The sequence below is a fragment of the Triticum urartu genome, chromosome 2A (genome assembly GCF_056163025.1).
Source record: "Triticum urartu cultivar PI428250 chromosome 2A, HENAU_Tu73, whole genome shotgun sequence".
In the NCBI taxonomy this organism is placed as follows: domain Eukaryota; kingdom Viridiplantae; phylum Streptophyta; class Magnoliopsida; order Poales; family Poaceae; genus Triticum; species Triticum urartu.
The window spans coordinates 501,558,877-501,584,861 of NC_141874.1; the positions used below are offsets into that span (position 1 = coordinate 501,558,877).

Sequence of the window (25,985 nt, forward strand, 5' to 3'; positions counted from 1 at the left end):
CTATCATGGTAAATATACCGGGTCTTCCATGTTAATTATACTCAATCCGCCCTGTCAAGTATACTGGATCTGCCATCTTGTTTATGCTGAATCTGTCGTGTTCTTTGTACTGAATCTGCCCTGTTAGCTGTACTGAAAAATGCCATGTTATTTGTAATGACTCTACATCGCGTATATTTTCATGATAATTCGACACGCTTTAGTCACACATGCTGTGTTGTGTGCAATCTATGGGAAACAAAGTTGAAAAAGCGTAACGTGCATCAACCACAGAAAAGGTTACGGCTACATGATCAAAACTACCATGGTAGCCGGTGCAGTTAGCAATGAAAAAGAAGAAGCAAAACATCCAAATGAAAAACGACGATGACTTTTAATAACCATGTCTGATGAACTACAGTTGCCATATTTTAGAACATAATGCACGCATTTGAAGCAGCAACCTGGTGGTGCAAACGATGAAACCACAATAATAATGATAAACATAAAACGTATCTACTATCACACCTGAAATAGGTTCATATCCACACAAAATATTACAGAAAATATTCAAATGTCACTCACGAACCACCACTGCGTACTAGGCTACTTGGGGTTGCAGTCATAGCATAGCACACGGACATAGTGTTTGAGAAGAACAGAATGTAGTACCTTACATTCCTCGGCAACAGAATGTAAGGTATGCGTCCAGTGTGTAATGCCACGTGATCACTTGTACTTCTTGATGACTTTCTTGTCAGTTTCCTCCATGAACTCGCGTGCTCCGGACCACTTGTTGAAATCTTCATTCGTCAACCAGTTCCATGTGTAAAATTTCCGGAGCTCAACGACCGTTGCAGCTGTGACAGCGGGAACAAGTCTACCTTCCCACTTTGCAAGGTATTCCAACGTGTGAAAGCCACAGTCCGTCCTGCATAAGAAAAAAGAGTCAGGTGAACCCACAAAAAGGACAAACATAGCAATGATAAACTTCAATTCAGATGTAACAACAAAGAGGGGTGGGATTGATGTAAATGGCACATGAAGGGGGGGGGTAGGAAATTACGTGTTCCCTTGATTCGTAGTCGCCACGTACTCAATCGAGAAATGTCTGATCTGGACCTTTGAGTTTTCGTAGTGACGGTTCCATGTCTCTTTGACGTTGTTGATGAAGAATTCAGCATGCGAAGTAAGGTCTGCATCGGCTGCCGAACACATTGAATCAAGCACCTCAAAGCATTGGTTCTTCAGGTCAAGACAAATCACGTAGTGGTGACCACACTTGTCATGTGGGTCGTGTGGTGCAAGCTCCTGGAACATGGGGAACAGGACCTGCATGTAAAAGGAAGGAAATGAGAAGCAGAGTTCACATGAAGAACAGTAGAGGGACAAAAAAAGTAGAATCACGTAGAATGTTTAGTTATAGTGGGTAGTTGAAAGAAAGTTGCCGTCCATGTATGAAAAAAAATTGCCGTGTATTTTACTTTGAAGTTGCCACATAGTTTGCACAGGATGCAAAAATCAAAAAGTTAGTTTGCACGGCAGCTAATGCCGCATGAAACATCTGCCACATAACCAGAGTGCAGATAATGGCAAAAAACCATACCATGTGAAAAGAGTGCAAACAGGGAAGGAGTACTCACATATTTCTTCAGTGTGAGCTTGAATTGACCGTGTTGAGCAAAATTCTTCCTCAGGATTTTGTGGTGGAAGTCACCATCCCATATTTTGCAGGTCACACTGTAATGCATGATTGTTTTGTCGGGAGACATATCCATATGCTTGTTGATGTAGTCAATCCCGCATGCAACTACATTCGTCGACATTTTACCGTTTGGCCTCACGGACTCGGCAAGATCACCCAGGTCAACGTATGTCGCTTCGCATTGAATGACCTTGGTTCTATCCAAACATGAGCTGTATGAAAATGATATAACATGAAATAATCATGTCTACTAAGTAAAAAAGGAAGAACTAAAACGTAAGAGGATCATATATAGAAAGTAGAAAAAATATGAATGGTAGAAAGAGCAAAGCAAAATGTGGTCATTACGCTTTCAGCTCCTTCATGTGCTTGCTGCTGGCCCTCGCATTTCCAAATCGCTTGACAATATCATACAACTGGGTCTGTTCCTTTGTGGCCCTGACTTCGGGCTCGTAGTCTTTCGCGGGAGGTGGGTGAACTACCCTCTGCTGCCTCACAGAACCAGGGGTGGCACTCCTAATGGTATCCTCAGATACCGTATCTGCAGGCACATTGGAACTTGATTGCCCTTGACCTCGTGAGGACCTCCTCTGCAATGCTGCCTCCTCGATCCTGCGGTAAGCTCCATCAAGTGACAGTGAAATCTCCTCAGGGGTGCCTGAAAGGATCAAAAAAGTGGGTTAGGATACCTGGAAAACAAAACAAATGGAATGTGAAAATATAGGGTGCATGATGTGAAATCTGGGTACAAAAAGTAGGGAGTTGCCATGTGGAGGCAAATCCAGTTGCCATGTGTAGTGCATTGTAGTTGCCATGTGACAGCAACTCCAGTTGCCATGTTGTGTCAACTCCAGTTGCCATGTGCTTGCCGAATGGAAAATGCAGCATGGAAACAAAAATACAGGTGACATGGTGCAGCAAATCCAGTTGCCATGTGTATTGCACTGTAGTTGCCATGTGACAACAACTACAGTTGCCATGTTGAATCAACTTCAGTTGCCATGTGATTGCCGAATGTAAAATGCAGCATGGCAACAAAAAAATGTAGGTGACATGGTGCAGCAAATCTAGTTGCCATGTCATCACATAACAGTTGCCATCACAAGTGAGAACCCCAAAAAAATGCTTGGGACAAAAGTCAGACTACACAGATGTATACAAGAAAATGATAAGCACATAAGAAATGTACCTTGGACGATCGGCTCTGCGAACTTGACAACCTTCCTGCCCTCGACCATTGGCTGCGCCATCATTACGGGCATGCCTCCCGAGAAAGCAAAGGTAACTGGCATAGGATCTAGCACCACTGGTTGATCTTGACTGATGCCAAGGCTGAAGCTCGGTGGGGTGAAGGCCATTGGGTGCCTCTCATGCCTACTGGCCAGACCGCGAACAACTTGCGGGGCAGAATCCAAGGGTGAGAGATCAACAAACATATCTGAATCGGCCGCTACAGAATGATCAGACTTATTTGTAGGGCGGGGCGTGTTGTCAGCGGTATCAGCCGCAGCTTCCTTGACAATCTTCTTGTTTGGGCTGTAGGGGACACCAACATTGACTGGGAGCCTGGAAGTGCGCAGATTTAAGCTGGGGATTTCCACTATGGGTAAAGGCGCAGTCTGCTCCGGGCGTTCACCTGCGTCACTCGTGCCCGGCTTGACACCTGCATCAGTTGTGCTCCGGTCTTCCGGTTTCTCCATCACATTGCTTTCGGAAGGTGGCGGGAACAGTGTGGACGCAGGAACATAACCAGACTCATCTCTGCTGCTCCTAGCTACAGCTGGAGCGTTGGGTATGTCAGTTGATTGCTTGCGGGGGCTACGACACCTCGGTGGAAGACCAGCACGCGAAACAGTCGCCTTAGGAGTATCTGCACCGACAGGAGCTGGAGCTGTTGTGCCAAGACTCCCACCTGTAGATGGCATATCATTATGAACTGCCGCCTCAGCCACTTCTGTCGTGGACACAGGAGTGCCACCACACACGCGCTTGGAATTAGTGTCAGATGAGCGGGAATCTTCCTTGCTTAGGTTGGTCTCGGGAGCGTCCACTTCAACGCTTGCTGATGGGGTGGCATGGCTCACAGCAGCATCCTTCATTGCCAGAAGAGTTGGCAATATTTCAGCTGTCCTGGCAGATACCGACTCGTCACTCCCCGATGTACGGATGCCTGTTGTTCTAACCTGCACATCTGCAACCGGTGGAGATGGTCGGCCACTTGCGTCAGAGTTAGTGGGAACAGTTGACGGTGTAACAACAGTTTTGTTGACTGGCGCCTCATGAACATCTGAGTTGCTCCCTGTTGACAACTTTGAATGAAGGCGTTCGAGTGGGTCCCCAATGATATGCTTGGCCCCGTGTGTAGTAGTCTTCTTCACCCTGCAAAAAAGAAAGCACATGAAAAAGGTATTAAAAATGAACAAAAATAATTGTCATGGTATAAATCTAAAAAAATGAAAAATAGGTGGAAAAGCTGGTAGTTGCCATGTAAGGGGAATATGAGTTGCCATGTGGCATAGTTAGCAGTTGCCATGCGAATCCAGCAAGAGTTGCCATGCTAGCCAACTTGAAGAATGATAAAAACAGATTATCTGCCAGGAATGCAATTTCAAAACTAGGTATGGGATGAGCACACAAGCCAATGGAAAGATGGCAGTTGCCATGTAGGTACAATAAGAGTTGCCATTTGGCCTAGATAGCAGTTGCCATGTAAAAAACAAGCAGGAGTTGCCATGCAGTTAAAAAGGAAGGAAGTCATTTGAAAAACATCAGTTGCCATGTGGGAACGATGACATAAGCCCATGTGGCAAGCTGAACGGATGCATTGAAAAATAAAAAATATAGCACTATGTCAATGAAAGCACATGGAAAACCTACTTCTTGACTGGCTTTCTCAGGTCTGGCAACACGACAGGATCCCCGGTGTTGGACGTCGTCGTACGAGGAGATGACCCGGTGGAAGGGGTGTCACCAGCAATGGGGGCACCTTTGTTCAACCGAGCAGAAACACGGGTTGGCGTTGGTGCCTGTTTCTTCGTAACTGCTCGTCCACCAGCTGTCACCTCACTGCACGTATAAGATGGAGGAAAAAAAGGTGGCAATTGTCAGACAGCAAACTCATTGCCGCGCTTAGCAAAAACAAATGCAAAAAGGGATCTGTCTGTTCCAAAAATATAGACAAAACAAAAAACTAAAATTAAAGTCGAACCTCCTCCTAGCAGCTACGGGATCGGTCCTAGACCTCTTGCCAGGAGAACCCTGCCCAACATCCTCTGGAGCCCTCCCCCTCTTTGATGGCAACACCCCCTCGCCTCTCGCAGCCGTATGTTCTTTGACTTTCTCCGGTGGGGGTCATCTGGTGCATCCTTGCCCTTCTTACTACCTGCACGAACTTCAACATGTTCATCATCATCGGTGTCCTGTTGCACGTTCTCCATGTCATCGTCGTCATCCTTGCTGAGACCAGCGTCTCCATCTAGTTCATCTTGTCTGTTAGCAAGCTCTTGGGAATTGCTGTAGTCATATCGTCCACAGCAACCAGTTGGACGATGTGTCCGTTCTGGGACAAATGTAGTGAACTGCCTCACAATCGCGTCGCTGTCGGAGCCATTAAGGGACGTCCACCCCTGAACGAGCAAGCCGGTCATTCCGGATGCAAACTGCCCAATTAGATGCTCAACAGGTGCCCTGTGCACGAAACAAGAAGCAGCAATAACCAACCATATTACAGTCACTTGCACGACATCAAAAATAATCCAAGGCAACCATAGATATATATCTTTGATTAGCTCAGTAGGGCAAGACGGAGCTGAGTTCATGTCCATCCACTTTCCAAAGTTTTGAAGCCCCCCAAACACGCTGTAGTCTATAGCATGCTTGGCCATCAGCTGGAAAAAAACCAAAAAAATAGCTAGGATGTAAGAGAGAGAATGATGAACACTGACTAGCAGTTCATGTGTTGCAAATACAACAAAAAAAGAAGACGTGAATATAAGTTTCAACACGAATGACAGAGTTGCCATGTGGAGTGAGACATGGATACCATACGCAGACAGCCATGGCTAACAAAGGTAGTCATCTGTTGTTAACCACAGACGGTTGCCACATGACGATATGTTATGCCGCAAAATTTGTAAGAATGCCGTGTAGAGAAAGAAACCAGAACTAACCTGCAGTTTTCCATATTTGGTATCAGTTACCCTGTCTGCAGCAAGCACAACCTTGACAACATCGATAGTCCATGCAGAAACAGTAAACTTGTGCGTAGGCGGCGGGCCTCCTGTCCCAGTGAAATCCATGATGGACAGATAAGACAGTCGACGTACATGAGCTGATGTACAACAATTTTAAAAAGAAAGAAATATCAGTTGCGATCATGGTATTTTGCGAAAAAACAGGATAATATATGTTCCTACGATCATGAAGTTGAAGTGCATGAAAAGAGAAAAATAAGAAGTTGCCATCTGTATGTGCTAGTTGCCATCATAGTGTGATGGCAGTTGCCATATTGTCATGATGGCAGTTGCCGTATCGTCATGATGGCAGTTGCCATCATAGTATGATGGCAGTTGCCATATTGTCATGATGGCAGTTGCCATATTGTTATGATCAGGTTGCCATGCATGAATAAAAGGTGTTAAAAAGAGTGTTCACAGAAAGGACTGGTAAAAAAATACCATTAAATGCAGTTGACAACCCTTCTGGTACATCCTGCTTGAGAATGCATCATGCAGGAAGTCGGCAATGAACTTACACCAATTCATGTTCTTCACATCTTTCATTTTTGCCTGCACTGCACAATTTTCAGGACAACGAGTTGCCGCATCAGAAATCAAATGGAAAAAACATCAAAAAACACTCGCAGTGGCTAGCTTGCACATGACATCGGAGCAAAAACATTGAAGGAAAATAATGTAGTAAAGATAAATCATTCACCAGGATGGGGAAGCATTTGTTGCTTGGGCGAAGAGAAGTGGTCGGCGCGAAAACAGCTGAGATGAGGTACATGAGTAGTTTCATCTTAAAAACCTCGCCATGGGTTGTCATGGCCTGCAGCAAATCTGCCAGTACAGACGTGTTCGGCATGGATTCCAACCCAGGAAACAAACGGGGGAACAACGCTTCCTCGATCTTGTTATTGACCTCATATGGGACTTTGGTTTGTCCATGGGGCACACCCAAAGTGCAGAACACGGATTCCTCGTTCAACGGCAGTCTTCCACGTCCCGGAATCACAAATTCCCTGGAGGCGGGGTCGTAAATCTCACCAAGCCAGTCACATATAGGGTTGACTAGATTTGTGCACCGGACATTCATCAGAGCCTGCATACCCATCTCAGTAGAAGCTCCCTTCTGATCGTCGGTAAATCTGTCAGTCGTTCCTGGGAGGCCCTGTTGCGAGTACGTTTCTTCTTCTGCAAAAAACAGACAAATGATCAGTTGTTGCCATGTTTTCACCGTCATGAAATTTTAGTTCATGACAGACGACTGCAAAGCTCGAGGTGGCAACCAATAACATATGCAGGAGGAAGAGCGTGTGTGGACAGTTACCTCGTCGCTCTCTTTTCTCCGTCCAGTTGCCCGATTCTGCTGTGGTGGATCCATGAAATCATCATCATCGTTTTGATGATCGCTGCGAGCCATTCTGCTGAGGTAAGAACAGACCAAATTGTCACGGTGGAAATGAAAATGCAGGAAGTAAGCAGTTGCCACCTAACAGAATGTCCTTGCCGCATGGGCTCGAGTGAAAATGTCAACTAGTGAAAGCAAAATATCACATGAACACGCACGCACCCCCCGTATGATTGTCCAAAACATAAATGTGGCAATTAAGCACATTGGTTACATTTGAAAAAAATATACAGATCATAAATGCACTTAAAAACAAAATGTTGAAGCTGCCATGTTAGCACAAGATAGTACGAAAGAAAGTCACAAAATCCTCCACTGCACAAACCTAAGATGTGGCAGCTCACACCCTGTCCTCATACAACAATGACTTGCCATGTGTTCAATGGCAAAAATGTGCTAGGTTGAAATTGCCATGTTAAAATGCAACACAGAATTCAAAAAAGCGATGAAAAACATCTAATGAACAACCTGAAATTGCCACAGTGTGTTCAGATATCACAAGTTATCATGGCAAAACATGAAAATTGCATCTGCCGTACAATGAATTTGCCACATTATACTGACTGTAACATGGCAACAGACATGCTGTGTTCAGAGAAATACTTGCCACATGGAAAGCATATATATGGCATCTGACACAATTGATGTGCAAATTAGTTGCCATCTTATGCAGCCAATTTGCCACATTATCCTGTCTACAACATGGCAATAGCCACAGTGTGTTCACAGTCTATTTGCCACAAGAATATACTATCCAAGTGGCAACAGACATAGTTGATGTGCAGATTAGTTGCCATCCAGTGCAATTGGTTGCTGAAACTGCCGTGACTACCGATTTACTACACTTTACCATTCCTACAGTGTGGCAACTATCACAATCATTCAGCAAAAAATAGTTGCCACATGGAAAGCATGTTTGTGGCAACTATCACAGTCATTCAAGAAATTAGTTGCCACATGGAAAAGCATGTTTGTGGCAACTATCATAGTCATTCAAGAAATTAGTTGTCGCATGGAAAAGCATGTTTGTGGCAACTATCACAGTCATTCAGGAAATTAGTTGCCATACAGTCATGATAATTACTCAAACCACCACGTTTGCCTTCATACTGCAGTTTGAAAAACAACTAACTAGATCTAGGGTTCAATGGCAACTATAATGACTTGAAATTCATCCCCAAAATTCTCCCCGAACTGATTGCAAATACCAATTCGAAGCAATGCGCAACTATCAGATCGGAAAACAATGGCCCAATCCCAAGGCACAACCAGTGTGTGTCTCCGGACAGGCAGAACCACACCGGCGAGACCGCCACCGCGGCGGCGACGAAACTGCCCAGTGCCATCGAAAACGGCAAGCACAGGACTCCGCCGCCGGCGGGAACACCGGCGCATCGCCAAATCGCCTGAATCTCTACGAATCTCGAGCGAAGCATCGAACACGAAGGGAAGGGGAGAAAAATGCTGGCAAGGATTGTGAGAGTGGGAGCGAGCATTACCTTCAATCTGTAGGCGCTCCGGCGAAGCCGCTCCGGTCCGGCGAGCACCACCGACAGCCGCGAACGCCATCGACTCTTCTGCCTCCGCCGTCGCCTTCTCCCCTCGTCTTCTCCTCCAATCATCTGAAATGCGAAGTGGGTTGTGTGAGCAACTGTGGGGATGAGTAAATGGAACCGTGAGGGGGAGGCGGGCGAAGTGCGCGATGTGTTTGACGTCAACCATGGTCGGCGCGTGGCGTGCGGGCGCATAGCAGTTCCATCGCATGCCCCGAGTGGCAACCGCTGACCGCGCGGGGGGGGGGGGGGCAACCAACGTGCGGGCGAACCATGTCACACACCACACACGCGCCTTGTCCTACGTGGCACAGAAAATCGTCCAGATTGTGCCAAGATTCGTGCATATAGTACTGGACGGTGATGGATGCGTGTGGTCGAGATGGTCAACGCCCACACGTCTGGGCGTTAACATTTCCGTAATAAGAATGATCAAGCATGCCTGTAGATATAGAAGTAGGTTTACTTGTAGATTTACTTGTAGGTTTACTCCATTTGAACTACAAAGAACCTGTAGGTTTACTTGTAGATATATCTGCCTTGTAAGTGGAAAGAAGTGATAGATACCTGTAGATATAGAAGGTGGTCATGTGAGATGGATAAGTCATAAAACAGTCTTTCACTGGTCAGGAATTGTATCTGTCTCTTGCAGTTTGTTCATATGCAGGTAAGTATGAATCCCACAACAGGGTGTAGGAAAAAAATAAAAAAAAGGTATCCTCAGTGTCTATTTTTTAAAATAGTAAGGGCGGTAAATACTAGGTAAAATATATTGCATCGGCCCTTGGTTGGTTCCTGGGTGCAAACTACTATGGGAAGCATCACAATATACAGAAGTAATTTCATTTTAAACGGAAAAGTAATTCGGCACTGTGCACCAATGAACACATATACTCAATAGGTATTCTATTTATTTAAATAGACATTGACTAAAAGCTGCAGATAGCCTTTTTTCACTACAAACAGAAGTTCTATGGAATCTAAAATTTTGAGCACCTATATATAAAGTGAGCAACTAAAAGATTTATTATCATATAATATATGGTAGTATGTATGCATGATAAGAGATGGATTGACGGAAAAAAGTACGTTCATGCACACAATGGAAATCTTCTCACTATCCAATAGTTATGTATGTAAATAGCAGGAAAAAATATGTGCATGTTCATGCACACAGTGGAACAGATTATGAAGTAACCGATTAAACACTAGTTGTACCACTAGTTCCTGATTATACACATATGCATTGGAGCTCACCACGTGTGGGGGTAGGAGGAGGGGAGGAGGGCGTCCTGCAGCAGCAGTTTCTCCTCATCAGAGCAGCACCTGAACAAAACAGATCATTCAACCTGTCTAGATCAGGAAGAGAAACAAAAAAACTAAAAAGGCAGAACAAGAAAGGAGAACCTTCCATGGAGTCCTGTACTAGGAGCAACTCCTCTCTCTCCTGCCATGGCCTTGAATTCCTTTCCTTGACACAATACACACACGCATCAAGACGAGAAGAAGAGAAGTTGTAGAAGGAGACAACAGGAGGGATTCGTACCCTCTAGGGCTTCAGGCGCTGTGAGGGAGGCTCCATGCGTGATGTGGGAGAAGGAGCTCCGTCTCCATGGGGTAGTGGTGGAGCTGCGTCGTTCATGGCATCAAGACAGGGGGAGGAAGAAGCCTTCCCATCCATGGTGTCCCCGTGCTTGAGCGGCGATGGCGCGCTGGGTCTACGAGGGAGATGAGATGATGTGAGGAAGAGAGGAAGGAATATGATGAGGAGTGGAGGTACTCACCTGAGTCACCGGAGCAACGCCGGAGCTACTCCAGCGACGTGCTGGCCCAAACCCTAGCTGCTGGGCAGGGTCGCGCTTGGCCGCTGGAGGATGCGCGCGCCGGATCTGGCCAGATGGGAGAAAAGAGCGTTGAGAGGGGGGCACGGTGGTGTGCTGGGCACCGCCGGAGGACGCCGGAATCGGGCGGGATCGGGGCACTGTAGATGGTGGTGGCGGCGAGAAGTGGTGCGGGGGAGAGGGAGAGACGAGCGAGAGAGGAGCGATGGGTGGGTGGGTGGGATTTCACATTCACCGGCTGGGTCTTCTTTATTTATTTATTTATTTATTTTTAGGGAAAATCTAGCTCTATTTATTACTCAAAACAAAGCGGTACAATATAAGTATCTGGACGCGTCTAGGCAGCAACTGAGGGCGTGTTTGGTTGCCCGCATTAGGCCTAGGAGAAGAAAAGAAAGGCGATCGCCTCCTGCCGCCAGGGCGACTTCCTCCGCCGCCGTCCTCCGGCGGCTCCCCTCCGCCGACGACCTCGGTCGTCGGTGGTGAGGGGGGTCGCTGGATCCACGCGTGTGGATTATTTTAGGCCTTAGTTTATTAGAATTTTGGGTTGTTCATCATCATGGCTTCGGCGATGGCGATGGCGACGCCGACTAATAAATCTTTAGATCCTTTCCCAATGAGACGATCCGCTTTTGGGGTGGATTTGGAAACCATACTGTTCAAGCAAGGATGGTGCGGCGACGGCAGCGGCATCGTCGTGGTGGACCTGTGTCCTCGGGCTTCGCTGTTGCGGCGGCGTTTGCTCCAGCACCGGCGTGGAGCTTGGGAGGTAGTCCAGGAGCGGATGCAGATTATGGTCTGCATCGACGGCATCTAGAAGATGGTGGATCTGGGTTTGTGGTTCGTGGCATGCAGGTACAGGTATGGTTTCCTCCTCCAACGTCTTAGTTGGGCGGGGGTGCCAGATCTGGAGTTTGATGACGTGTCCGGAGTGTTGCCCCGGTCTGATTCGTTCAACGGCAATGGCTTCGCCTTTATTGGTGAGCCACCTTGGAGGTCCACAAAGCTGCATCAGCGATGGAGCCGCGTCGAGCTCAGGTGTGGAGGTGACTCGTCATTTTCTCCTTTGGTGGCTGCTATGGTGGTGCCAGAGGCAGGTGATGGGCGTTGGTGTCAAGCTCAGGGGATTCTTCAGTCTTGTTTGTAATTTTACTTCTTGGTTGGTGTTCCTATGTGCAAAGGCTAGCGTTCTGTTGTCTTTTCAGTTTTGTCAAGTCAGTATGTATGTGACTTGTACTATGATCTTTATGATATAAATGAGACACGTATTACCATGCAAAAAAAGCATTAGGCCCAGCCTGGCCCGCGCGGGAAGAAAGTTGCCCATTTGGTTGCCTGCGTTTACTGTGCGGCCCGCATCGCACGGACCTTAAAGCACGTCCAGGCTAAGCCCAGGGGAAACGCCTGAATAGGCAGGCTCGCGAGCCTGGCTCGGGCAAGGCAGGGGAGGGCGACACGCTTCTCCCCTCGTGCGAGTAGGGGAGATGGCGCGAGCTCGCCCGCGTCGCTGAAAAATCGGCGGGAGGATTTCGGCTCACCTCCCGCCGAGTCCACACCTATTTAGCCCCTCCCTCACCGCCTCAACTCCCGCCACCATTCTCCCTCCGTTCGAGCTTTCCCGCCGACGTACATCAGCACCGACGAGCAGGTAAGCGGCGCATCTTCATCGGCCGGCGGTCCACGGCATCGACGCTCCTTCACCGGCCAGTGTTGATCTTCCATGACCAGCCCCCTCGTCCTCAAGCTGCAGCCATGGCCTCTGTGAGTTCAATCCCCCTTTCTCTCTGTTCCTTCCAGCTAGATCTGAGCTGCAGCTAGGGTTTGATCTAGATGCATGGTTGGTTAGTGGTCTGATCTGTGAGCTGATATGGTTGATTGCTATGCTGCGGTTGCAATTTGTGGTAGGGCTAGATGTTCAAGCATGTGGTAGGCTAAATTAGTAGTAGAGTTTGAAGTTGAACCTTGTGCTTGTGTTGAATCATGCTTAGATCTGTGATTTGTAGCTATTGGTGGTCCATTTGTAGCATGGTGTTTGTTGTAGATGTATGTTCCTGCTCATAGATTGTCCGGTATGCTTAGTATGATAGCGATGAAGCATGTGCTTACTATGATAGTGATGAACCATGTACATGTATGCTTCTGCTTTAATGGATTGTCTGGTATGTTGTGTGCTATGCTTACTGTCAATGTGTGCTACGATTGTAGGACATGACCACACAAACATAAGATCTTAGTCAGGCCCTTGTCGTGTCCGACAGCCAGTTTGCTCCATCGTTTGTCGAGGACTCGCAGCCTATGTCCGAGATGGCACCTGATTCAGAGGTGTTCATGTCTGATTCCCTCTATGTGCCAGTAGTGCTCGTTGAGCCAACTACTGCTGCTGCCGCTACACTCAAGCTAGCAGCAGCAGAAGGCAAAGAAGGATGGTAGGTCGAACAACATGAAGTGGCAGCCGTTCATGTCCACGTTCGTGTTGAACAAGATGTGTGAGCTCATCTCTAGTGGAGTTAGGACTGACAAGGGCTTCAAGGAGGTGCACTTGAACACCGTTGCGAAGCAGGTGTTCGAGTTCTGTGGGCAAGAGGTGTCTGCCACCCAGGTGTACAACCACCTAAGGAAGTGGAGAAGTCGATGGATCCAAGTATCCAAGCTGAGAGACCTTAGTGGCGTCTCATGGGATGAGAACACTTGCTCCATAGTTCTGGAGGCAGAGCACTACGTCGGCCATGTCGCGGTTAGCTCACAGACCTCTTCCTTTTCATGCTGTCCACCATTGCGTACTCCTAATCGCAACTAACAACACTTGTGTTTCATTCTTAGGACCACCCAAGGGACGCTGAGTTCCTCAACACACCCATCCAGAACTACAGCCAGATGCAGCACATCTTCTCCTTCGGGCTGGCAACTGGCAAGCACGCCATGGGCTCGGGGGAGCCTCTTGGTTCTCCCATGCCAGACTTCCCTGGGACCCCGGACGTCGAGGTCCTTGATGGCCCTAACAAGCCCGCCGCGAAGCCCTTCGACAAGCCATTTGACCCTGTCCATGGTAGGAAGAGAAAGAGAGGAGGCCTGATGGAGGAGGAGATTAATGTCTTTTGCAGCATGACTGAGGCGGTGAAGGAGGTGGCAACAACCATCAAGGAGTGCAAGCCCCTCGACGTCCACCATGACCTGTATGGCGCTGTCATGACCCAGGGTGGCTTCAGCGACGAGGCTCTCATGGCAGCTCTCAGCCACCTGCTTGAAAACAAGGTCCAGGGTGTTGGGTTCGTTGCCATGGCTGACGCTCACAGGGTGTTGTGGCTCAGGAGCTGGCTGGGCAAACACTAGTACTAGAGTAGTGCTGCCTGTGAGCGTGCATGATCCCCGACGGCGATGGCGGTGGCGACGACGGCGACGATGACGACGTACATTTTGTGTGGCTAGGTCTCAAAAACTATTTGATGGTATGTATATTTTGGTGAGGTGTTATATACTAAACCCTCACACTGATGGTGAACTTACGGTGGCAGGATGAAACCCTCTTTTGGATGTGGTGGTATGTTAACACCAAGGTAGTGCTAGGAAGAACTTGCTATGCCGTATGATCATGCATGCTTTACTTCTCTTCTGTTCCATTGTTGTTTGTGTGCTACTTTGCTCTACTTGTGTGATCCATTGATTTGCTGCTTCAACTCTTGCTCTTGTGCATTGCTAGGGCAAGTGGTATGCCGTGTTCATCGGTAAGGTCCCAGGGGTTTATAGTTCATGGGGAGAAGCCAGTGCACAAGTGGCATCGTATAGCAACAGCACTCATAAAGGGTTCAAGACTAGGCAGGCAGCAGAAATTTTTTACTTTGAGTGGGTGCAAAATCACGACAGCAGTGTTGACAGTCGTAAGGTTGGAGGTGTCAAGGTGGATCGTCAGTTTGGGCTGAAGCTGAAGAATTTCATCATCTTCGCCCAGTTCATCGCCATTGCCGTGCTGTGGTGTTGGTGTGCTAGGTGTGGGTAAGCTCACCAACTAGGGTACAAGGTAAGCACAACATGTACACCGTATGCAACCAAACGTCGTGTTCATGTGCTGCTCGGGCCAATGCAGGCAACCAAACAAAGTTCACTTGCATATTACCTAATGCAGGGACACTAGATGCAGGCAACCAAACAACTAGCAGATGGCGTATTTGTTGGGAAACGTAGTAATTTCAAAAAAAATCCTATGCACACGCAAGATCATGGTGATGCATTGCAACGAAAGGGGAGAGTGTTGTCCACGTACCCTCGTAGACCGAAAGCGGAAGCGTTAGCACAACGCGGTTGATGTAGTCGTACGTCTTCACGATCTGATCGATCCAAGTACCGAACGTACGACACCTCCGAGTTCAGCACACGTTCAGCTCGATGACGTCTCACGAACTCCAATCCAGCAGAGCTTCACGGGAGAGTTCCGTCAGCACGACGGCGTGACGACGGTGATGATGATGCTACCGATGCAGGGCTTCGCCTAAGCACCCCTACGATATGACCGAGGTGGAATATGGTGGAGGGGGGAACCGCACACGGCTAATAGAGATCAACAAATCAACTTGTGTGTCTAGAGGTGCCCCCTGCCCCCGTATATAAAGGAGCAAGGGGGGAGAGGCGGCCGGCCAAGGAGGGCGCGCCAAGGGGGAGTCCTACTCCCATCGGGAGTAGGACTCCTCTTTTCCTTGTTGGAGTAGGAGAAGGGAAGGAAGGGAGAGAGGAGGAGAAGGAAAAAAGGGGGGCGCCGCCCCCCTCCTTGTCCAATTCGGACTAGAGGGGGAGGGGGCGCGCGGCTGCCCTGGCCGACCCTCCTCTTCTCCCACTAAGGCCCATTAGGCCCAATATACTCCCCGGGGGGTTCCGGTAACCCCCCGCTACTCCGGTAAATGTCCGAAACCTCCCGAAACACTTCCGGTGTCCGAACATAGTCATCCAATATATTGATCTTTATGTCTCGACCATTTCGAGACTCCTCGTCACGTCCGTGATCATATCCGGGACTCCAAACCACCTTCGGTACATCAAAACACATAAACTCTTAATACCGATCGTCACCAAACTTTAAGCGTGCGGACCCTACGGGTTCGAGAACTGTGTAGACATGACCGAGATACGTCTCCGGTCAATAACCAATAGCGGAACCTGGATGCTCATATTGGCTCCCACATATTATACGAAGATCTTTATCGGTCAAACCGCATAACAACATACGTTGTTCCCTTTGTCATCGGTATGTTACTTGCCCGAGATTCGATCATCGGTATCTCAATACCTAGTTCAATCTCGTTATCGGCAAGTCTCTTTACTCGTTCCGTAATGCATCATCCTGCAACTAACTCATTAGTCACATTGCTTGCAAGGCTTATAGTGATGTGCATTACCGAGAGGGCCTAGAGATACCTCTCCGATACACGGAGTGATAAATCCTAATCTTGATTCATGCCAACCCAACAAACACCTTCGGAAACACCTCTAGAGCATATTTATAATCACCCATTTACGTTGTGACGTTTGATTGCACACAAAGTGTTCCTCTGGATATTCGGGAGTTGCACAATCTCATAGTCTGAGGAACATGTATAAGTCATGAAGAAAGCAGTAGCAATAAAACTGTAACGATCACAATGCTAAGCTAATGAATGGGTCTTGTCCATCACATCATTCTCCTAATGATGTGATCCCGTTTATCAAATGACAACACATGTCTATGGCTAGGAAACATAACCATCTTTGATGAACAAGCTAGTCAAGTAGAGGCATACTAGGGACACATTGTTTTGTCTATGTATTCACACATGTATCGAGTTTCCGGTTAATACAATTCTAGCATGAATAATAAACATTTATCATGAAATAAGGAAATAAATAATAACTTTATTATTGCCTCTAGGACATATTTCCTTTAGTTTCCCACTTGCACTGGAGTCACTAATCTAGTTCACATCGCCATGTGATTTAACATCAATAGTTCACATCTTTATGTGGTTAACACCCATAGTTTACATCGACATGTGACCAACACCCAAAGGGTTTACTAGAGTCAGTAATCTAGTTCACATCTCTATGTGATTAACACCCAAAGAGTACTAAGGTGTGATCATGTTTTGCTTGTGAGATAATTTTAGTCAACGGGTCTGTCACATTTAGATTCGTAAGTATTTTGCAAATTTCTATGTCTACAATGCTCTGCACCGAGCTACTCTAGCTAATAGCTCCCACGTTCAATATGTATCTAGATCGAGACTTAGAGTCATCCAGATCGGTGTCAAAGCTTGCATCGACGTAACTCTTTACAACGAACTCTTTATCACCTCCATAACCGAGAAATATTTCCTTATTCCACTAAGGATAATTTTGACCGCTGTCCAGTGATCTACTCCTAGATCACTATTGTTCCCTCTTGCCAAACTCTTGATGAGGTACACAATAGATCTGGTACACAACATGGCATACTTTATAGAACCTATGGCTAGGGCATAGTGAATGACTTTCATTCTCTTTCTATCTTCTGCCGTGGTCGGGCTTTGAGTCTTACTCAATTTCACACGTTGTAACACAGGCAAGAACTCTTTCTTTGACTGTTTCATTTTGAACTACTTCAAAATCTTGTCAAGGTATGTACTCATTGAAAAAACTTATCAAGTGTCTTGATCTATCTCTATAGATCTTGATGCTCAATATGTAAGTAGCTTCACCGAGGTCTTTCTTTGAAAAACTCCTTTCAAAAACTCCTTTATGCTTCCAGAAAAATTCTACATTATTTCCGATCAACAATATGTCATTCACATATATTTATCAGAAATGCTGTAGTGCTCCCACTCACTTTATTGTAAATACAGGCTTCACCGCAAGTCTGTATAAAACTGTATGCTTTGATCAACTCATCAAAGCATATATTCCAACTCCGAGATGCTTGCACCAGTCCATAGATGGATCGCTGGAGCTTGCACATTTTGTTAGCACCTTTAGGATTGACAAAACCTTCTGGTTGCATCATATACAACTCTTCTTTTAAGAAATCCATTAAGGAATGCAGGTTTGACATCCATTTGCCAGATTTCATCAAATGTGGCAATTGCTAACTTGATTCAGACAGCCTTTTAAGCATCGATACAAGTGAGAAAATCTCATTGTATTCAACATCTTTGAACTTGTCGAAAACATTTTTGCGACAATTCGAGCTTTGTAGATAGTAACACTACTATCAGCGTATGTCTTCCTCTTGAAGATCCATTTATTCTCAATGGCTTGCCGATCATTGGGCAATTCCATCAAAGTCCATACTTTGTTTTCATACATGGATCCTATCTCAGATTTCATGGCCTCAAGCCATTTTGCGGAATCTGGGCTCATCATTGCTTCCTCATAGTTCATAGGTTCGTCATGGTCAAGTAACATGACCTCCAGAACAGGATTACCGTACCACTCTGGTGCGGATCTCACTCTGGTTGACCTACGAGGTTCGGTAGAAACTTGATCTGAAGTTACATGATCACCATCATTAGCTTCCTCACTAATTGGTGCAGGAGTCACAGGAACATATTTCTGTGATGAACTACTTTCCAATAAGGGAGCAGGTACGGTTACCTCATCAAGTTCTACTTTCCTCCCACTCACTTCTTTTGAGAGAAACTCCTTCTCTAGAAAGGATCCATTTTTAGCAACAAATGTCTTGCCTTCGGATCTGTGATAGAAAGTGTACCCAACAGTCTCTTTTGGGTATTCTATGAAGACACAGTTCTCCGACTTGGGTTTGAGCTTATTAAGATGAAACTTTTTCACATAAGCATCGCAACCCCAAATTTTAAGAAACGACAGCTTAGGTTTCTTGCTAAACCATAGTTCATACGGTGTCATCTCAACGGATTTTAGATGGTGCCCTTTTTAACGTGAATGCAGCTGTCTCTAATGCATAACCCCAAAATGATAATGGTAGATCAGTAAGAGACATCATAGATCACACCATATCTAATAAAGTACGTTTACGACGTTCGGACACACCATTACACTGTGGTGTTCCAGGTGGCGTGTGTAGTGAAACTATTTCACATTGTTTTAACTGAAGACCAAACTCGTTAACTCAAATCTTTTACCTCTGCGATCATATCGTAGAAACTTTTATTTTCTTGTTACGATGATTCTCCACTTCACTCTGAAATTCTTTGAACTTTTTCAAATGTTTCAGACTTGTGTTTCATCAAGTAGATATACCCATATCTGCTCAAATCATCTGTGAAGGTCAGAAAATAACGATACCTGCCGCGAGCCTCAACACTCATCGGACCGCATACATCAGTATGTATTATTTCCAATAAGTCAGTTGCTCGCTCCATTGTTCCGAAGAACGGAGTTTTAGTCATCTTGCCCATGAGGCATGGTTCACAAGCATCAAGTGATTCATAATCACGTGATTCCAAAAGCCCATAAGCATGGAGTTTCTTCATGCGCTTTACACCAATATGACCTAAACGGCAGTGCCACAAATAAGTTGCACTATCATTATTAACTTTGCATCTTTTGGCTTCAATATTATGAATATGTGTATCACTACGATCCAGATCCAGCAAACCATTTTCATTGGGTGTATGACCATAGAAGGTTTTATTCATGTAAACAGAACAACAATTATTCTTTAACTAGTCAACAACCCGTGCGGCCGCACGGGCTAGCTATTCCTGTGAACCCATGAATAGTAACAACTACAATCATATTCTTACGAACACATGTTCATATTGTCATTTCTTGTTGGAACATGTTTACATTTTTAATGAGACAAAACTCTATGCACGCGCAATTGAAAGTATAGAAACATGTAAGTGTTGGCACTTATTTTCTCAGTTATTTATTAGGGGTAAATTTTATTTATGTTGTTTTAGTGGATACAACTATAGTTGTGATTTTTCTGTTGCCGTTCTGGAACTTCAGATATTTCAGCATCAGTTTGGTAAGAATATTTTTAATTTGAGGTAAATTCCAATATTTTATAGAGAAGCAACTAATGAGGAAATAATAGTCTTGTGAAAACAATATGACATTGACTGAAAGTTAGTCTTTGAACCATATGGGACATGGGCATTCGACTATACTCCACAACAAACATAACATTGACTTGTGGGCACATGGCAAAATCTAAAGGACATGCTAGATATGTACATCTCAAGATATATTATGATGTACAAAGGATGAGTAGTAATAACTGAATCTTTATGAATCAACAACCCACATGAAGTACTTTACAGAGCAGCCATGCAGGAGTTCCTTATACTATTAATAAACTTCTATTCCTAGTATGCTCCAAGAAACATCATGTGTACATAGCAGCATGCAAATTAAAAGTGCAGTCCTGATAACTATTAATAAGATTTTATTCACGAAGTCTTGCAAATCCAGTCCCACAACTGGACATAGCATACATAACATTGTGACCTCATGTAAATATTTAACCTAACAAAAGAGGTAAGCATTGGAAAGGCTGGATATTTGAATAATTACGACCCAAGAAAAAACTTATATTATCCATCATAGTCAATAGTTCATATTTGTATAGTGGTCTTACATAAAAAATAACATGCAAAGAACAAATGTAAGAGAGCCCAGGTGCGGACTGAGATACAAAATATGCAAGATGATAATGTCGGAACACAAAAAACAAAAAGTTTTGTGCAACAACATAGCTGAAACATTAGCGAACATGAGAGGGGCAGCATTTTGGCCTGTCCATTTTATAGTACTGAACATCAAGGGGTTAGTGACCCCTTCCCCGCCCCGTGTTGTCAATTCATCCCCAAAACTCAACAGAGCTAATCATCTAATTACCTCTGAGATGAAGCCACTTTTCATCCCGTCTCCTTGGTAAAAAAACCTGGACACACATAAAATCGTTGAGATCTGTCTATAGGACAACGAATGCAGAAGAATTATATACGTGATGTAGTAATAGCACGGTGTACAACTTCCTAGACAATACGATAGTCTCTTGGTAATATTTCCAAATTACAGGAAAATATTATCGATTCCATTGAAGTGTCGGCTATCCAAATTCTCAATCAATTAAATCAAACATATAAGCAGAGGAATTAATTCCATATGTACATAAGTGGAGAATCGTGTCAGACTTCTAATGACATATTTGTTTGATTTACTTCCTAATAATAGTTTGACATTCCACCAACAATATTTGGTACTAAAATATACCCTTTGTGTTTAATTTACTTTCAGAAATAAAAAATCAATTGCATGGCAGATATGTGCTGTTTTGCCTGCTGTATCCTTTGTAGAGAGAAGAACAGATTGGCAGATGCATGTCTAAGACCAACATCAGAATCAAAAGTCATAATGATCCCTCTTTCCGAATTTGGTCCATTGCAGGGATTGCTTTTTTATGTTCATAGAAAAATAAATGAGTAATAGCATATATAAATCAAAATTGTGATCTCAAGTATCAGCAGGCGTACATTAGTTTCCGAACTTCATCAGTGCAATACTGCAATACCAAGTTAGAACATATACTCATTGTCGGTTAAATTGGATAACCTTTTGTACAAAGGTCTGACATAGTAAATGTCAGCATAAATTCTTATTTGGACGTGATGCCACATGTATATATGTAGCATATGGATCAGACTGGAAAGAAAGATCATGTTGCTCACCTAGGTTGTGAAACTTGTTTCAGGCCAACACTAAGGATGATGGCTGTGTAAACCTGGCGTCGATGGTGCAAATTTTATCCATTGCTGTTGCTTCCTATGGAGTCGCGGAGCAGCAAAATCGATATGATCCAGCAAAGAGGATATGGAAAGGCAGAGGAGGCTTCTCCACCATGCACTGGGTCAGTCAAAGCCGATGCAGGTTGCCAATTCTTCTTGTTGCCAAATCTATGAGCTGGAGACATCATTGCCTGCGAGAAACACACAAAGAAAAAGCGCTCAGTCCCAGTTGGCGCCCTGGTTGTAGAGCAGGACCGGAAGGTGAACCTTATGCAGTGCACCATAAGGAAGGTGCTGCAGACCGGGAGGAGACAAAGAAGAGAAGGCGCTGCAGATCGGGAGGAGACAAACACGAGAAGGTGCTGCAGATCAGGAGAGACGCCTAAAATCTAGGAGGGGGCGTTCAGATTTGTTCTTTTTAAAGAAAGGTTTTCTTTTATCTGGAAAAACAGAGAGACCAAAGGGAGGAAGAGTCCCGTACGTGGTAGTAGTATAGGACATCACGTCTTAATTTTTTTGACGTGCATCACATCTTACTTTTCATCTGATGGCTAGAGATACATCATATATTAATGAAACAGTCAAAATTTCTTAATTTTAAGGATTACCATGGTGCTTCGTATGGTGCCTCCAATTAGTAAATACAAGATTTAAATGAATATCCGTATTGCAATAAACATGATCAAATCATATTCATGCTCAACGCAAACACCAAATAACATTTATTTAGGTTCAACACTAATCCCAAAAGTACCGGGAGTGTGCGATGATGATCATATCAATCTTGAAACTACCTCCAACACACATCGTCACTTCACCCTTAACTAGTTTTTGTTTATTCTGCAACTCCCGTTTCGAGTTACTACTCTTAGCAACTGAACCAGTATCAAATACCGAGGGGTTGCTATAAACACCAGTAAAGTACACATCAATAACATGTATATCAAATATACCTTTGTTCACTTTGCCACCCTTCTTATCTGCCAAATACTTGGGGTAGTTCCGCTTCCAGTGACCAGTCCCTTTGCAGTAGAAGCACTTAGTCTCAGGCTTAGGTCCAGACTTGGGCTTCTTCACTTGAGCAGCAACTTGCTTGCCGTTCTTCTTGAAGTTCCCCTTCTTCCTTTTGCCCTTTTTCTTGAAACTAGTGATCTTGTCAACCATCAACACTTGATGTTTTTCTTTGATTTTTACCTTCGCCGATTTTAGCATCGCGAAGAGCTTGGGAATTGTTTTCATCATCCCTTGCATATTATAGTTCATCACGAAGTTCTAGTAACTTGGTGATAGTGACTACAGAACTTTGTCAATTACTATCTTATCTGGAAGATTAACTCCCACTTGATTCAAGCAATTGTAGTACTCAGACAATCTGAGCACATGCTCACTGGTTGAGCTATTCTCCTCCATCTTGTAGGCAAAGTACTGTCAGAGGTCTCATACCTCTCGACACGGGCATGAGTATGAAATACCAATTTCAACTATTGGAACATCTTATATGCTCTGTGGAGTTTCAAAACATTTTTGAAGTCCTGGTTCTAAGCCGTAAAGCATGGTGCACTAAACTATCAAGTAGTCATCATACCGAGCTTTTGTCAAAACATTCATAACATCTGTATCTGCTCCTGCAATAGTTCTGTCACCTAGCGGTGCATCAAGGACATAATACTTCTGTGCAACAATGAGGATAATCCTCAGATCACGGAGCTAGTCCGCATCTTTGCTACTAACATCTTTCAACTTATTTTTCTATAGGAACATACCAAAAATAAATGGGGAACAACATCCCGAGCTATTGATCTACAACATAGATATGCAAATACTATCAGGACTAAGTTCATGATAAATTAAAGTTTAATTAATCATATTACTTAAGAACTCCCACTTAGATAGACATCCCTCTAATCATCTAAGTGATCACGTGATCCAAATCAACTAAACCATAACCGATCATCACGTGAGATGGAGTAGTTTTTAACAGTGAACATCACTATGTTGATCATATCTACTATATGATTCACGCTCGACCTTTCGGTCTCAGTGTTCCGAGGCCATATCTGCATATGCTAGGCTCGTCAAGTTTAACCCGAGTATTCTGCATGTGCAAAACTGGCTTGCACCCATTGTAGATGAACGTAGAGCTTATCACACCCGATCATCACGTGGTGTCTCGGCATGACGAACTTTGGCAACGGTGCATACTCAGGGAGAACACTTTTATCTTGAAATTTAGTGAGAGATCATCTTATAATGCTACCGTTAATCAAAGCAAAATAAGATGCATAAAAGATAAACATCACATGTAATCAATATAAGTGATATGATATGGCCATCATCATCTTGTGCTTGTGATCTCCATCTCCGAAGCACCGTCATGATCACCATCGTCACCGGCGCGACACCTTGATGTCCATCGTAGCATCATTGTTGTCTCGCCAACTATTGCTTCTACGACTATCGCTACCGCTTAGTGATAAAGTAAAGCAATTACAGGGCGATTGCATTGCATACAATAAAGCGACAACCATATGGCTCCTGCTAGTTGCCGATAACTCGGTTACAAAACATGATCATCTCATACAATGAAATATAGCATAATGCCTTTACCATATCACATCACAACATTCCCTACAAAAACAAGTTAGACGTCCTCTACTTTGTTGTTGCAAGTTTTACGTGGCCGCTACAGGTTGAGCAAGAACCGTTCTTACCTACGCATCAAAACCACAACGATAGTTCGTCAAGTTAGTGTTGTTTTAACCTTCACAAGGACCGGGCGTAGCCACACTCGGTTCAACTAAAGTTGGAGAAACAGACACCTGCCAGCCACCTATGTGCAAAGCATGTCGGTAGAACCAGTCTCGCGTAAGAGTATGCATAATGTCGGTCCGGGCCGCTTCATCCAACAATACCGCCGAACCAAAGTATGACATGCTAGTAAGCAGTATGACTTGTATCGCCCACAACTCACTTGTGTTCTACTCGTGCATATAACATCTACACATAAACCTGGCTTTGATACCACTGTTGGGTAACGTAGTAATTTCAAAAAAATTCCTACGCAGACGCAAGATCATGGTGATGCATAGCAACAAGATGGGAGAGTGTTGTCCACGTACCCTCATAGACCGAAAGCGGAAGCGTTAGCACAACGCGGTTGATGTAGTCATACATCTTCACGATCCGACCGATCCATGTACCGAACGTACGGCACCTCCGAGTTCAGCACACGTTCAGCTCGATGACGTCCCGCGAAATCCGATCTAGCAGAGCTCCATGGGAGAGTTCTGTCAGCACGACGGAGTGATGACGGTGATGATGTTTCTACCGACGTAGGGCTTCGCCTAAGCACCGCTACAATATGACCGAGGTGGAATATGGTGGAGGGGGGCACCGCACACGGCTAAGAGAGATCAACAGATCAACTTGTGTGTCTAGAGGTGCCCCCTGCCCCCGTATATAAAGGAGCAAGGGGGGAGAGGCGGCCGGCCAAGGAGGGCGCTTAGGGGGGCGTCCTACTCCCACCGGGAGTAGGACTCCTCCTTTCCTTGTTGGAGTAGGAGAAGGGAAGGAAGTGAGAGAGGAGAAGGAAAAAAGGGGGGCACCGCCCCCTCCTTGTCCAATTCGGACTAGAGGGGGAGGGGGCGCGCGGCTGCCCTGGCCGCCCCTCCTCTTCTCCCACTAAGGCCCATTAGGCCCAATATACTCCCCGGGGGGTTCCGGTAACCCCCCGGTACTCCGGTAAATTTCCGAAACCTCCCGAAACACTTTCGGTGTCCAAACATAGTCATCCAATATATCGATCTTTATGTCTCGACCATTTCGAGACTCCTCGTCATGTCCGTGATTATATCCGGGACTCCGAACTACCTTCGGTACATCAAAACACATAAACTCATAATACCGATCGTCACCGAACTTTAAGCGTGCGGACCCTACGGGTTCGAGAACTATGTAGAAATGACCGAGATACGTCTCCGGTCAATAACCAATAGCGGAACCTGGATGCTCATATTGGCTCCCACATATTCTACGAAGATCTTTATCGGTCAAACCGCATAATAACATGCGTTGTTCCCTTTGTCTTCGGTATGTTACTTTCCGGAGATTCGATCATCGGTATATAAATACCTAGTTCAATCTCGTTACCGGCAAGTCTCTTTACTCGTTCTGTAATGCATCATCCCGCAACTAACTCATTAGTCACATTGCTTGCAAGGCTTATAGTGATGTGCATTACCAAGAGGGCCCAGAGATACCTCTCCGTTACACGGAGTGACAAATCCTAATTTTGATTCATGCCAACCCAACAAACACCTTCGGAAACACCTGTAGAGCATCTTTATAATCACCCATTTACGTTGTGACGTTTGATTTCACACAAAGTGTTCCTCCGAATATTCGGGAGTGCACAATCTCATAGTCCGAGGAACATGTATAAGTCATGAAGAAAGCAGTAGAAATAAAACTGTAACGATCACAATGCTAAGCTAATGAATGGGTCTTGTACATCACATCATTCTCCTAATGATGCGATACCGTTTATCAAATGACAACACATATCTAT

The 25,985-nt window shown here is 45.1% G+C and overlaps 2 protein-coding genes across 2 annotated transcripts; one reads left to right on the forward strand and one right to left on the reverse strand.

The window, feature by feature from the left end:
- Nucleotides 1-708: 708 nt before the first annotated feature.
- LOC147985632 (uncharacterized) lies at nucleotides 709-9,037 on the reverse strand. The gene is made up of 12 exons (XM_087541669.1): nucleotides 8,815-9,037; nucleotides 6,620-7,098; nucleotides 6,381-6,471; nucleotides 5,854-6,014; nucleotides 5,513-5,571; nucleotides 5,021-5,371; nucleotides 4,562-4,750; nucleotides 2,874-4,063; nucleotides 2,033-2,342; nucleotides 1,623-1,896; nucleotides 1,046-1,311; nucleotides 709-910 (listed from the first exon to the last, which is right to left on the reverse strand). The coding sequence occupies exons 1-12, from the start codon at nucleotides 9,035-9,037 to the stop codon at nucleotides 709-711; spliced, it is 3,795 nt and encodes a 1,264-aa protein (XP_087397795.1).
- Nucleotides 9,038-13,149: 4,112 nt separating this feature from the next.
- LOC147985633 (uncharacterized) lies at nucleotides 13,150-14,039 on the forward strand. Its single transcript, XM_087539909.1, has 2 exons — nucleotides 13,150-13,443; nucleotides 13,530-14,039. The coding sequence occupies exons 1-2, from the start codon at nucleotides 13,150-13,152 to the stop codon at nucleotides 14,037-14,039; spliced, it is 804 nt and encodes a 267-aa protein (XP_087396035.1).
- The last annotated feature ends 11,946 nt before the right edge of the window (nucleotides 14,040-25,985 follow it).